Genomic DNA, 13,706 nt, shown 5'->3' with positions numbered 1-13,706 from the left:
CATGTGCCAAAGCACTTAATATGTATTAACACATCTTATTCACATGATAACCCTATGAGATAGATACTCTTATCTTCCCCATTTTGGAGACAAGAAACTCAGACATAGCAAGGTTTAGGAACTTGCCCAAGGCCCATATGGCTTAGTGAGTGGTAGAGCCTGACTCATATATGGGCAGCGTTGCTCTAGGCTTTGCGCTCTTTCATACTAGACTATGTTATAAACCAAATATTACAATAATATTATAATAATTTCAATGGAAATATATTTTTTAAATGTAAGAAATGTAAAAATGCAAGAAATAATGTAATATCTGGGGAAAAAAAACTGTTTGATAGTACTTGAGCTGTATCTTAAAGGGTATCTACTTAAAAAAGAGCAAGCCATTTCAATGAGAAGTTTAAACAGATATGGAAATTATACCTAGATGGCAACTATGATGCTCTGTGATGTTGCCAATGCCAGAATACCAGGCAGAATGGATAAATAATTGGACCTAGTCAAATAATGCCATTCATTTATGGAGCATTACTCATTAGAAAGAGTGTAACTACCGATGGCATATATTTACAAGCAAAACAAATATAAGCTAAGTCAGCAAACTAGTTAAACCTGTCACTACCATGATTTGCAATATTACAGGTACAACTTGCCCTGCACAAAGTTATGAAATCACTAAACTAGCCTTAGATAATCCTTCCCCTCCACTAATGCCATCACCTTCAATAACAACCAGCTCTTGCTCCTCACAGGCCTCTTCTCTAATTGTACCTCCTCATAATTCCAGAGTAAAAATGATCAATGAAAGCTTAAGAATTTGGGAAAGGGACATTATATAAGGGATCAAGATCTTAAAGTAGAGAAATATGTTTTAAAATGTGTCGAAGTTTCCATGATGTCCTTATTGGTCCAACTCTGTTGATATTGTTCAGTCGCTCAGTTGTATCTGATTCTTTTGTGACTCCATGAACTATAACCCACCAGGTTTCTCTGTTCATGGGATTTCCCAGGCAAGAATACTGGAGTAGGTTGCCATTTCCTTCTCCAGGGGATCTTCCCAACCCAAGGGTTGAACCGGCATCTCCTGCTTGGCAGGTAGATTCTTTACCACTGAGCCACCTGGAAAGTCCTGGTACAGACTCAAGAAAGGGTTGAGAGTTCTTAGTACTGTATAGTAATACTCTGACAACTTGCTTTAGATTTGGACTTCTTGGTTTAAGACTCTACCAGTCTCTCAACCCCAACCAAATGATATAAAGGGGTGAAAACAAAAGATAGTTGCTCATAAAAGCAAAATCATTAACAAAATACTGTAAGAGGAGTCTGTTTAGATACTTTAAATTCTGAGGTCCCCCCTGACACACAGGTTTTATTTGATTTAGATGCAAATCTACCCAGACAAAATGGATACCCTCATTGTACTACTCTGTGATTCTTTAAAAAAAAAAGAAAGAAAGAAACTTTATCCTTCTATATATTCTCTCATACATCTACCAGAAAATCAAAGCTACATCTTCTGCTATCTACCTTAAGAGTTTAAAAACTTTGTTTCATAGAGTCCTTAAAAATAAATGCAATACATCAGGGTAAAATAATAATAATGATGACAATAATAACAATGATCCCATACACATAATTTTAAATAAAAAATAAGGTTTCTGAAAATATCTTTACCAAAAATTCTAACATTTATTTTTTAAAACATTTGCCTGGAAGTTTGCTAGGGTTCCTCAGAAAACTTTCAAGTAGCATGTGCCCCTCAACATAGACTCAGGAGTACAGTGGTGTACAAAAAGAGCGCTGAACTAAAAACAGATGGGATTCTAAGCCTAGTTCTGCCTTCTCAAGCTCTGTGATTTGAACCAATTCCTCTTTACTTTCTGGGCTTTGCTACTGTCATCCTGAAAATGGAAATAATCCACTTGCCCCACCGACTTCACAGGACTATTTTAAAATTCCCAAACATACTATATATCAAAGTGCACAAAAATAACTTATTACTAAACATTTTCTGAAATTATTTTGTCTGACATATGTAACAGCTACTGCTTTATATATTTTCTATACTATTTACATTATATATACATATGATTTCGAAACATTTGAAAATCTTCAGTCTAATTAATGTATCTTACATCACTGCTATTCAAAGTGCAGTCTATTCAACAGCATTTGTGTCACCTAAAATCTGGCTAGACAAACAGAATCTCAGATACCAAGACTTACTGAATCTGGATCTGTATTTTCACAAGAACCCCACATATTCCTATGCACAGTAACATTTGATAAGCACTCCTTTCCAAAACAATTCCATTTACAATAGTAAGTAAATAAACAGAAAATTATCTTCAGAAAAGGTATTTCAAATAAACACATTTAGTCTCCAGAAATTTTAACAATGAACAACGGTTACTTAAAATCAGAAGCCATGTCTTATTCATTCTTATATTTCTGTTATACAACAGATAACATTTCTGAGATAGAGGCCAAAAAAAAAGAGAGATTATCAATAATTAACACAGAAGATAGGAATCAATGTACATTTACCCTTGCATAGAATATGACAATATCAATTATTAAATAAATATTCAGTATTTCTGGCATTAGCTTTAAAAAATGGAATGAGTATTAAAAATTTTATGTTTGAACACAACCAAACCCAAATATACAACCAAGAATGGTTAGGTTATGTATGCTATCCATTAAGCAACAAAAAGTTATACTGCAATCTTTTTGATGGAGTAGGAAACAAACTTCCAACGGTATAAAAGATGACTAGTCAGACAGGGTTCAAATTCTTGCTCTGCCAGTTAGATTAAATTTTCAACCAACTACTTAACATCTCTAGCCTCAACTTCTGTATGTGTAAAATCGGGATAATATTAGCATTTACCTTCATGGATATAAAAGAAATCACACGACCCATCTGGCACTGTAGGCACAAATCAGTATACAAAACAAGAACTACTGTTTTAAAAAGTTAAAGTAAAATTTACCTTATCAAGTTTCAGTTCCAATTCTGCCACATCTCCTTCCACTTCTTCCAAAGCAGCCCTAGAAAAATTAAACAAAAATAAGTTAATGTGTTTAAATGTATACTTTACTCTTGAAAAGTCTAACTCCAAGTGAAAAAGTAGGTATGGATGCTTAAAAACTACACTTCATGTAAAGTGTCAATTCCCTTAGAACAAAGTATGAATATTTCATAATCATGTGTTACAACAGATGATAGATTATTGTCTAATGTAATAGAACACAAGCTAATTTACTCAAAGTATTCATACTCTTCAAATTAATAACACTAGTTAGAACTATTTAGCATTAGGTTTTTAAAAACAAGCAAGAAATTTTGAAAGTTGAGCCTTACAAAACTCGTGTATTTCTATTCAACAAAGCACATGTAAACAACAAAGCATCCTTGGCAACCAAAAATAAAGGCTTTTACTTTTAGAAATAGTCCATAAAGATATTTATTACCCGTATTTAATATACCATTTTGTTTCCAATGTATTTTTAAAGAAATCAGCAGATTCTTTTCCCCTAGGAATGACAAAATTCTAACAGTAAAATAGTACTTGGTATGCGTTATAGGACAACATTTCCAAAATTGGAAATTAAGGGGTGAAGAAAAGCAGCAACTAAAACTTTTTAAGGATAGCAAGATCTTATACTTAAGATTTTGCATACTTAAGAAGGTGACAAAAAAAAGAAGGTGACAGAGGATGAGATGGTTGTACGGCACCATCAACTCAACTGCACATGAGTTTGAGCAAACTCTGGGAGACAGGAAAGGACAGGGAAGTCTGGCGTGTTGCAGTCCATACGGTCACAAAGAGTCAGACACAAATGAGTGACTGAACAACAACAATACTTAAGAGTAAAAAAATGTTATTCATCTACTTTAAGCTATCAGTTTAATTTTCAGACAACTACTCGATTAACTAGCAAATTCACAATATCTGCTTTTTCATTTACCAATATTTGCTTCAAATGGATAACAGTGGGGAAGTAGCCACCCAAAAACCCATTTTGAACTCTGGGCAAGAATTCTCAGTTAGTGATAAGAAGAGAAAAATAGGTAAGATGTAAGCTCTACTCCCAAAAGTACCCACTTAACCTCTGTGTGGCCTCTTGAATGACCATTATCATCAGCTTGTGGTTCTACTTTTCTGCATACATGCTCAGTTGTTAGCCATGTCCCACTCTTTGCAACCCCATGGACTGTATGCAGCCCACCAGGCTCCTGTCCATGGGATTCCTCCAGTAAGAATACTGGAGTGGGTTGCCATTCCCTTCTCAGGGGGATCTTTCTGACCCAGGGATGGAACCCATGTCTCTTAACGTCTCCTGCAACGGTAGGCGAATTCTTCACCACTGAGCCACCTGGGAAGTCCTTCTAATTCTCTACCTGGCAACATTTATTGGAAAAGTTTTCAATCTCCAAAATAAGGAAATTATGTAACTATAAATTACTCAGGAAAGAAATGCCAATTCTATAAAATGAAATATCCTAGCACACCGTTCAAGAAAACAAAAGGCACTATACTTCCACAGCATAGAAAGAGAAATGCTTCTCCCCTAAACTAAAAGTTCATTTTCTGCAGCAGTTTTCCAAATGACACACTGTTCCCTTAGCCTAGAAAACATTTCCCCTTTGCATTAACTTCATCTCTTCAACTGCCTCTGTGTTACTCATCATTTAAACAATTCACAAAATAAAGCATATTAGTTCAAGGATATTTATTTTTTGTAAACAGGTTGAAAACCTACATGCCCAGCAATAAGGAATAATGTAAACAAATGGTGGGCTCGCATCCCATCACCGAGGTAGCAGGTTTTTAAATGAGATTGATCTGTACCTACTGACATGGAAACATGTATATTACAAAGTACCACAAGGGAGGAAAAGCAATTTACAAAATTATATACAGCGTGAGTCCAGTTTCTCTGCAGGGAGGCCCACTGGTATATGCATAAGAAAAAAATCTGGAAGCCTATTTACCAGTCTGCTAACTATAACTCTGAAGAATGGGGATCAGAGAGCAGAGAGTAAGAAAAAGGATTTACACTTTTTATGCTTACACTTCAAGACTGTTTTAATATTTTCAATGATTTTAGATAGCATTTTAAAGTTAATAAAGGGGGTAAGTTCCGATATCACCTTCCCAGGAGGTATGTCCTCTTGGTATCTCTATCTCTGTCTACTTCTCTCACTAGTCTGAGCTCCTGGTAGCAGTGTAGACACTCAAAATGTCTGCTGAGTCAAAAAAGAAACTCCACAATTAATTACTGTCAGAAACTTTCTTCATTGACACTTTTTTTTTGGCCTCACCACAAGGCTTGCAGAATGAATCTTCAGTTCCCTAAGCAACGTTTGAACCCAGGCCCCCAGCAGTGGAAGCAGGAGGGCCTAACCACTGGACCACCAGGGTATTCTCTCTCCATTTATACTTTTAACCTTCATTTAATTTAGCTTGATTCAATCTTCAACTTTAAGAAAATTACCTAAAATAATCAGCTTTAAGATTTGATTTTATCATTGGTTTCTACTAAACATACAGTTTGATAGAAACTTCGTGTACATTCCTCAATTTTATTTCATTGTAGAATTCTATGAATTTATTTGTGAAACACTTTTAAACACCCTTCTTTAAAGAGGTAAAAGTTATGTACAAAAGTATGAGAGAACATGCATTTTGCCTATCATTTCAGAATAAAGCTCTTTGTAATCACATATTCAAAGAATAAAAGGTTATCATGGAGTTTCTTCAACATTTCACCTTCTCTAAGAAAAAAGTCTCTGTCCTTGGTTATTTAAGATGTGTTTGTGAAAACTTGTAGCAATAAGTAAATAGTGTCTAAGGCAGCCTGATAAGTTGTTGTATATTCTTACTATAAATAAGTCAAATATATGGAAAGAACATAGTCTGGGTTCAAATTCCGTCCTACCACTCATATTTAAGGCTAAGGTATTTTACCTGGTTTTTTTCATCTGTAAACTGAGTAAAGAAATACCTATTTAAAATAAAGGTTAAGTAAAGGTTAAAGGAGGGACTGTCCGTATCACTGGCCACAGTACATATGTCATCACAAAAAACTCAATCCATAAGAGCTTCCTTCTCTGCTTTCTCTTCCCTGAATTCTGAGGTGAATTTTACCTTCCTATTACTTCTACTACTACAGAATCTACTTCTACTTCTACAGAATCATTCTGGAACACATCTTTACTATACAAATGAATAAGTAAAACAATCTACACAACAATCCTTCAAATAGTGAAAGACAGACATCACTCCTTTCCAACTCTCTCAAATACTTACTGAGCATGTGAAAGTGAAAGTGAAAGCCGCTCTGTCATGTCCAACTCTTTGGGACTCCATGGACTATAAGTCCATGGAATTCTCCAGACCAGAATACTGGAGTGAGTAACCTTTCCCTTCTCCAGGGGATCTTCCCAACCCAGGGATCGAACCCAGGTCTTCCACACTGCGGGAGATTCTTTACCAGCTAAGCCACAAGGGAAGCCCAAGAATACTGGAGTGGGTAGCCTATCCCTTCTCCAGCGGATCTTCCCTACCCAGGAATCTAACTGGGGTCTCCTGCATTGCAGGCAGATGGATTCTTTACCAACTGAGCCATCAGGGAAGCCCTTACTGAGCATATAATTTTTGTAAAATGTGCAAGGCATTAAAGGGAAGACATTACTGAGCCTATCCTCCATAGTTTAAAATGTAATAAAATGTATTAAATTTTAAAAGTTACACACACATTAACAATGAAAGAAAACACATGATTAAGTAGCAAAACAAGAAACATGTAAAATAATGTTAAAAGATGGTAAAATAAAGGGCAAAAACACAGAAGGCAGTTAGCAGAGTCTCAGAGGATCATTACGAGAGGGGGGTCAGCAAATGACAGCCTATCAGACAATGTGGCCCTTAACCTACCACCATGTAAACAGTAAGCTAAAAATTTTTGCATTTTTAAATGGTTGGGAAAAAAAAGAAAAATAATATTTAATGACTTATGAAAATCATATTCCAGTGTCCATAAATAAAGTTTTATGGGAACACAGTCAAGCTCATCCACTGACACACTGCCTAGGTAAGCTTTCACATCCTACTGGCAGAGTTGAACAGTAGGGAGAGAATATATGGTCTAAAAAGCTTAAAATATTTGCTACTACCTGACCCTTTATGGAAAAAGTTTACTGACTCCTCGCTATAAATATCAAAAGCAAGAACATGGATAAAAATGCTGTTTAATACATGAATGACATCAGCTCAGGTCAATCGCTCAGCTGTGTCCCACTCTGTGTGTCCCCATGGACTGCAGCATGCCAGGCTTCCCTGTCTGTGACCAACTCCCGGAGCTTGCTCAGACTCATGTGCCTCCTCATCCTCTGTGCGTCGTCTCATCCTCTGTCGTCCCCGTCTCCTCCTGCCTTCAATCTTTCCCAGCATCAGGGACTTCTCCAATGTGCGCATCAGTTGACTAAAATACTGGAGCTTCAGCTTCAGCTCTTTCAACAAGTATTCAGGGTTGATATCTCTTAAGATTGACTTTGATCTCCTTGTCAATCTTATCAAGCAAGGTCTGACCTTTGCTCTCCTTGTCAAGCTTATCAAGCAAGGTTTGATCTTTGATCTCCTTGTCACTCTTATCAAACTTGTCAAGCAAGGCTTGATCTCCTTGCTGTCCAAGGGACTTTCAGGAGTCTTCTCCAGAATCACAGTTGAAAGGCATCAATTATTTGACACTGTCTTTTTTATAGTTCAGCTCTCACAACCACACATGACCACTGGGAAGACCATACCCTTGACTACACAGACCTTCGTTGGCAAAGTAAAGTCTCTGCTTTTCAACATACTGTCTAGGTTTGCCATAGCTTTCCTGACAAGAAGCAATCGTCTTCTGATTTCATGGCTGCAGTCACCATCCGCAGTTATTTTAGAGCTCAAGAAGAGGAAATCTGTCATTGCTTGCAACTTTTCCCCTTCTATTTGCCAGGAAGTAATGGGGCTGGATGCCATGATCTTAGCTTTTTTAATAGTTTTAAGCTGTCTCTTTCACTCTCCTCCTTTACCCTCATCAGGAGGCTCTTTAGTTCCTCTTTACTTTCTGCCATTGGAGTGATGTCATCCACATACCTGAGGTTGTTCCACCCATCCTGATTCCAGCTTGTAACTCATCCAGCCCAGCATTTCTCATTATGTGTTCAGTGTATAGGTTAAACAAACAGGGTGACAGCAGACAGCCTATCATACTCCTTTCTCAAACTTCAACCAATCAGTTGTTCCATAGGGGTTCTAATTGTTGCTTCTTGATCCATATACAGGTTTCTCAGGAGACAGGTAAGATGATATGGTATTTCCATCTCTTAAGAGCTTTCCATAGTTTAATAATGATCCACACAGTCAAAGGCTTTAGCACAGTCGAGGAAACAGAGGTAGATGCTTTTCTGGACTTCCCTTGCCTTCTCTGTGATCCAGCAAATGTTGGCAATTTGATCTCTGGTTCCTCTACCTTTTCTAAACCCAACATGGACATCTGGAAGTTCTCGGTTCATATAATGCTGAAGCCCAGCATGCAAGATTTTAAACATGACCTGACTAGCTTGGGAGATGAGTGCAACTGTCTGATGATTAGAACATTCTTTAGTACCAGCCTTCTTGGGAACCGGAATGAGGACTGACCTTTTCCAGTACTGTGGCCACTGCTGGGTCTTCCAGATTTGCTGACATATTGAATGCAACACTTTGATGTCATCATCCTTTAGGGTTTTGAATAGCTTTGTACAGCAAAGTAATTCAGTTATATATATTCTGTTCTTTTTCCATTATGGTTTATAACACACTATGGGCTTCCCTGGTGGCGCAGACAGTAAAGAATCTGCCTGCAATGAAGGAGACCCAGGTACAATAACTGGGTTGGGAAGATTCCCTGGAGAAGGAAATGGCAACCCACTCTAGTATTCTTGCCCAAGAAATCCCACGGACAGGCGGGCTACAGTCGATGGGGGTCAGAAAGAGTCAGATACGGCTGGCTAACACTTTGAATTTATAACAGGGTATTGCATATCGTTTCTGTGCTCTACTGTGGGCTTCCCTGGTGGCTCAAATGGTAAAGAATCTGCCTGCAGTGCGGGAGACCTAGGGGCAGTCCCTGCTCGGGAAGACCCCTTGGAGAATGGAATGGCTACCCACTCCAGTATTACAGTCTGAAGAATTACATGGAGAAAAGGAGGCTGGCAGGCTACAGTCCATAGGGTTGCAAAGGATCAAGCACGATTGTGCAATTAACATATATACATATGCTATACAGTGGGACGCTGCTGTTTGAATCACCTTATTTTTAATAAAAACTTCATTATTTTATCTATTCATGTGTCACAGTTTTTTATGATCAACTCACAAAAGAGTTAACTAAAAATAAAAACATAAAGCTAAAATGGGAAAAAATACAGCAGCAAGTATTAACACTGAGCCATTTCTAGTCACATGGTGATCACTTTGGGCTGTGAATTAAACAAAGCTCTATGAAAAGCACAAAAATAGAACTCTCCCACCCAGATAATTGTACATCTCTGATGTAGAAATAACCTTTTTTTTGTTTGTTTTTTATTGAAATACAGTTGATTTATAATAAACTTCTTAAACCACCATTTTTAAGAGTTTATCCATAAAAACAACTAAATAGTATGTGTGAAAAGAGTATTGCATTTTCTTTAAGAAAGAAAATTATTTGAAAGAAACAGGAAGAGTAATAAAAAAACAAATTACCCATCCATTTGAGATCCTTAAAAAAAAACACTTCCACTTCAGCTTTGGCAATATGCTTAAAAGGGAATTTATAACCTAAGATTAGGTCATATGATTGTGCAATCTAAAATGCAACTATGGGGTGTTCAAGATCACTTGTTAAGCACATAAATATCCTCACAGCATTAAACATGGATTTGAGGCTCTGTCATAACTACCTCCTAAAGAATTATGAAAGAGATCAAATAAAAAACTATAATGTATAGAATTTGAAACATCTATGTTCCTTGTTTTATATAATATACATATGCTTAAAAAGCTGCATATAAACTGAATAACCATTTACTCAGAGGAGTTGCCTATATGCCTAGCATGACCTACCATTCCCAATCAATTCTTCTCAGCTCAACAGCTTTACTCACTGTGGGCAGTACGGGCTAATCTTTGCAAAGACAGGACAATGGCAGGATGAGGGATAGCTCACTGGCCCTAGGATAGCCCTATAGCTCAACAGATGGTAAAACTAGATTACCAAACTCTCCATATAATAAGATGGCTCCCCCTGGGTTTTTGACCAGAGAACACTTTTTAAAAGAAATCCTTCATTAGATTCTTTTGTAATGTGAATTGTTTTGTTCAATAAGTTGAGTCCTTTATAATTGGGTCTCTGTAATATCTTTTTTTGTTAAGAGGCACTGGAATGGAGTTTTAAAAACTGTCTGGGTTTGAATCCATATTTTACTTCTTACTACCTATATGACACTGAATAAGATTTTTGTGTATAAATTTCAAACAGATAATAACAATTATATTCCATAGAGATGTATGAGAATAAATTTTAAAATACATATAAAAACCTTAGCACAAATGTTAGCTATAATTATCTATTCTATTAAGGAAAATACACAGTCTCTTCATTTTATGGGGCCAAAAAGGAAGAAAGTAGTAATAAGATTAAGCTATTACATACACCCAACAAGAATTTGAAGTGGTTTAAAAAGGAGTAAAAGTATTTCCCTGGTGGTGTAGTGGGTAAGAATCTGCCTGCCAAGTAGGAGACACGAGTTCAATCCCTGGTCTGGGAAGACTCCACATGCCTCAGAGCAACTAAAGCCCGTGGGCCACGACTGAAGTCTGCAAGCCCTTGAACCTGCACAGTGTAACTACTGAGCCTGCATGTCTCTAGCCTATGCTCTGCAACGAGAAGTCACCGCAATGAGAAGCCCATGCATCACCGCAAAACGAGAAAGCCTACACGCAGCAACAAAGATCCAACGAAACCAAAAACTAAAAAAAATTAATAATTTAAAAAATGAAAAGGAGCAAAAAAAAAAGTTACAACAGACCTATGATAAGCAGATAAAACAGCAAGTCCAAACTGCTTTAAGAGAAGACACGTCAATACTTTTTACCTCTTACAAAAATTATGTATCATATCAAATAAACACTAGAGTCTTCTCCTAACTTCATAACTTCAATCTAGGCCGCATGACTATGTAATAAAATTTACCTGAAAATCCACTAGGTTTTCCAAGGTAATTAAGGCCAGTTCAATCTGACTCTTTTTGTTTTTGTTCAGTTGCTAAGTTTTGTCTGACTCTCTGAGACCCCATGTTCTGAAGCACACCAGGCTTCTCTGCCCTTCACTATCTCCCAGAGTTTGCTGAAATTCATGTCCATTGAGTTGATGACACCATCCAATCATCTCATTCTCTATCGTTCCCTTCTCCTCCTGCTCAGTCTTTCCCAGCATCAGAGTCCTTCCCAATGAGTCAGCTTTTCACATTAGGTGGCCAAAGTACTTGAGCTTCACCTTCAGCATCATCCTTCCAATGAATATCCACGGTTGATTTCCTTTAGGATTGACTCATTTGATCTCCTTGCTGTCCAAGGGACTCTCAAGAGTCTTCTCCAGCATCACAATTTGAAAGCATCAGCTCTCCAGCTCTCCAGCTCTCAGTCTTCTTCTTTATGGTCCAACTATCACATCCATACATGACCACTGGGAAAAAATCACAGCTTTGACTATACAGATTTTGTTGGTGAGGTGACGTCTCTGCCTTTTAATACACTGTCTGAGCTTGTCATAACTCTCAACCCAAGGAGGAAGCATCTTCTAGGTTCATGGTTGCAGTCACTTTTGGACTGTGATTTTGGAGCCCGAGAAAATAAAATCTGTCACTGTTTCCATTGTTTCCCCATCTAATTGCCATCAAGTGATGGGACCGGATGCCATGATCTTAGCTTTTTCAATGTTGAGTTTTAAGCCCACATTTTCACTCTCCTCTTTCACTTTCATCAAGAGGCTCTTTAATTGCTCTTCATTTTCTGCCATAAGGGTGGTGTCATCTGCATATATGAGGTTATTAATATTTCTCCTGGCAATCCTGATTCCAGCTTGTGCTTCATCCAGCCCGGCACTTGGCATGATGTACTCTGCATATGTTAAATAAGCAGGGTGACAATACTCAGCCTTGATGTGTAGTTTCCCCAATTTTGAACCAGTTCGTTGTTCCATATCCAGTTCTAACTGTTGCTTCTTGACTTGCATACAGGATTCTCAGGAGACAGGTAAGGTGGTGTGGTATTCCAATCTCTTGAAGGACTTTCCACAGTTTTCTATGATCCACACAGTCAAAGGCTTCAGCATAGTAAATGAGGCAGAAGTAGATATTTTTCTGAAATTCTCTTGTTTTTTCTATGATTCAATGGATGTTGGCAATTTGATCTCTGGCTTCTCTGCCTTTTCTAAATTCAGCTTGTACACATGGAAGTTCTCAGTTCACATACTGTTGAAACCTAGATCAAAGGATTTTGAGCATTACCGTGCTAGCATGTGAAATGAGCACAATTGTACAGTAGTTTGAACCATTCTTTGGCACTGCCTTTCTTTGGGATTGGAATGAAAACTGACCTTTTCCAGTCCTCTGGCCACTGCTGAGTTTTCCAAATTTGCTGGCACATTGACTGCAGGACTTTAACAGCATCATCTTTTAGGATCTGGAGTAGTTCAGCTGGAATTCCATCACCTCCACTAGCTGTGTTCATAGTAATGCTTCCTAAGGCCCACTTGACTTCATACTCCAAAATGTCTGTCTTCACACTTCTAGGTGAGTGAGTACACCATTCTGGTTATCCAAGTCATTAAGATCTTTTTTGTACAGTTCTCTGTATTCTTGACACCTCTTCTTAATCTCTTCTGCTTCTCTTAGGACATTGCAAATTCTGTCCTTTTACTGTTTTCATCTTTGCGTGAAATATTCCCTTGGTATTTTTAATTTTCTTGAAGAGATCTATAGTCTTTCTCATTCTATTATTTTCCTCTATTTCTTTGTATTGTTCACTGAAGAAGACGTTCTTATCTCTCCTTGCTATTCTTTGGAACTCTGCGTGCAGTTGGGCATATAATGCCCTTTCCCCTTTGCCTTTAGCATCTCTTATTTTCTCAGCTATTTGTAAGGCCTCCTCAGACAACCATTTTGCCTTCTTGTATTTCTTTTTCTTTGGGATGGTTTTGATCCCTGCTTCCTGTACAATGTTATGAACTTGCATCCACAGTTCTTCAGGCACTCTGTCTATCAAATCTAATCCCTTGAATCTATTTGTCACTTCCACTGTATAATCATAAGGGATTTGATTTAGGTCATACCTGAATGGCCTAGTGGTTTTCCCTACTAGCCTACAAACAGAGGAGAACCAACAACTGCAATCAGTACCAGGGGGATTGAATATATATTATACAATATATATATATTACATAATAATAAGGCCCTGAATATATATTTATTACACAGTAATTGTAAGCCACTATCACATAGTAGTATGTGATAAACCATAATGGAAAAGAAAAGGAAAAATAACAAACATAACTGAGTCATTTTGTTGTACAGCAGAAATTAAACACATTTTAAATTAACTATACTTCAATAAAATTAAATAATAAGC

The 13,706-nt window shown here is 37.3% G+C and overlaps 1 protein-coding gene across 5 annotated transcripts in view; it reads right to left on the bottom strand.

Annotated features, from left to right (window-relative positions):
• The window catches only part of ACAP2 (ArfGAP with coiled-coil, ankyrin repeat and PH domains 2), a 162,286-nt gene that overhangs the window by 101,617 nt on the left and 46,963 nt on the right, over window positions 1-13,706 (bottom strand). For all 5 annotated transcript variants that reach the window (XM_070466206.1, XM_020877838.2, XM_020877840.2 and 2 more), the window contains exon 2: window positions 2,997-3,054. In XM_070466206.1, coding sequence (XP_070322307.1) covers window positions 2,997-3,054 — 58 coding nt within the window. The remainder of the gene's footprint in view (window positions 1-2,996; window positions 3,055-13,706) is intronic.

Source organism: Odocoileus virginianus, chromosome 4 (genome assembly GCF_023699985.2).
Source record: "Odocoileus virginianus isolate 20LAN1187 ecotype Illinois chromosome 4, Ovbor_1.2, whole genome shotgun sequence".
NCBI classification, from domain to species: Eukaryota; Metazoa; Chordata; class Mammalia; order Artiodactyla; family Cervidae; genus Odocoileus; species Odocoileus virginianus.
The sequence above is the reverse complement of the archived record's forward strand: the minus strand, read 5'-3'. Positions and strand labels throughout refer to the sequence as shown.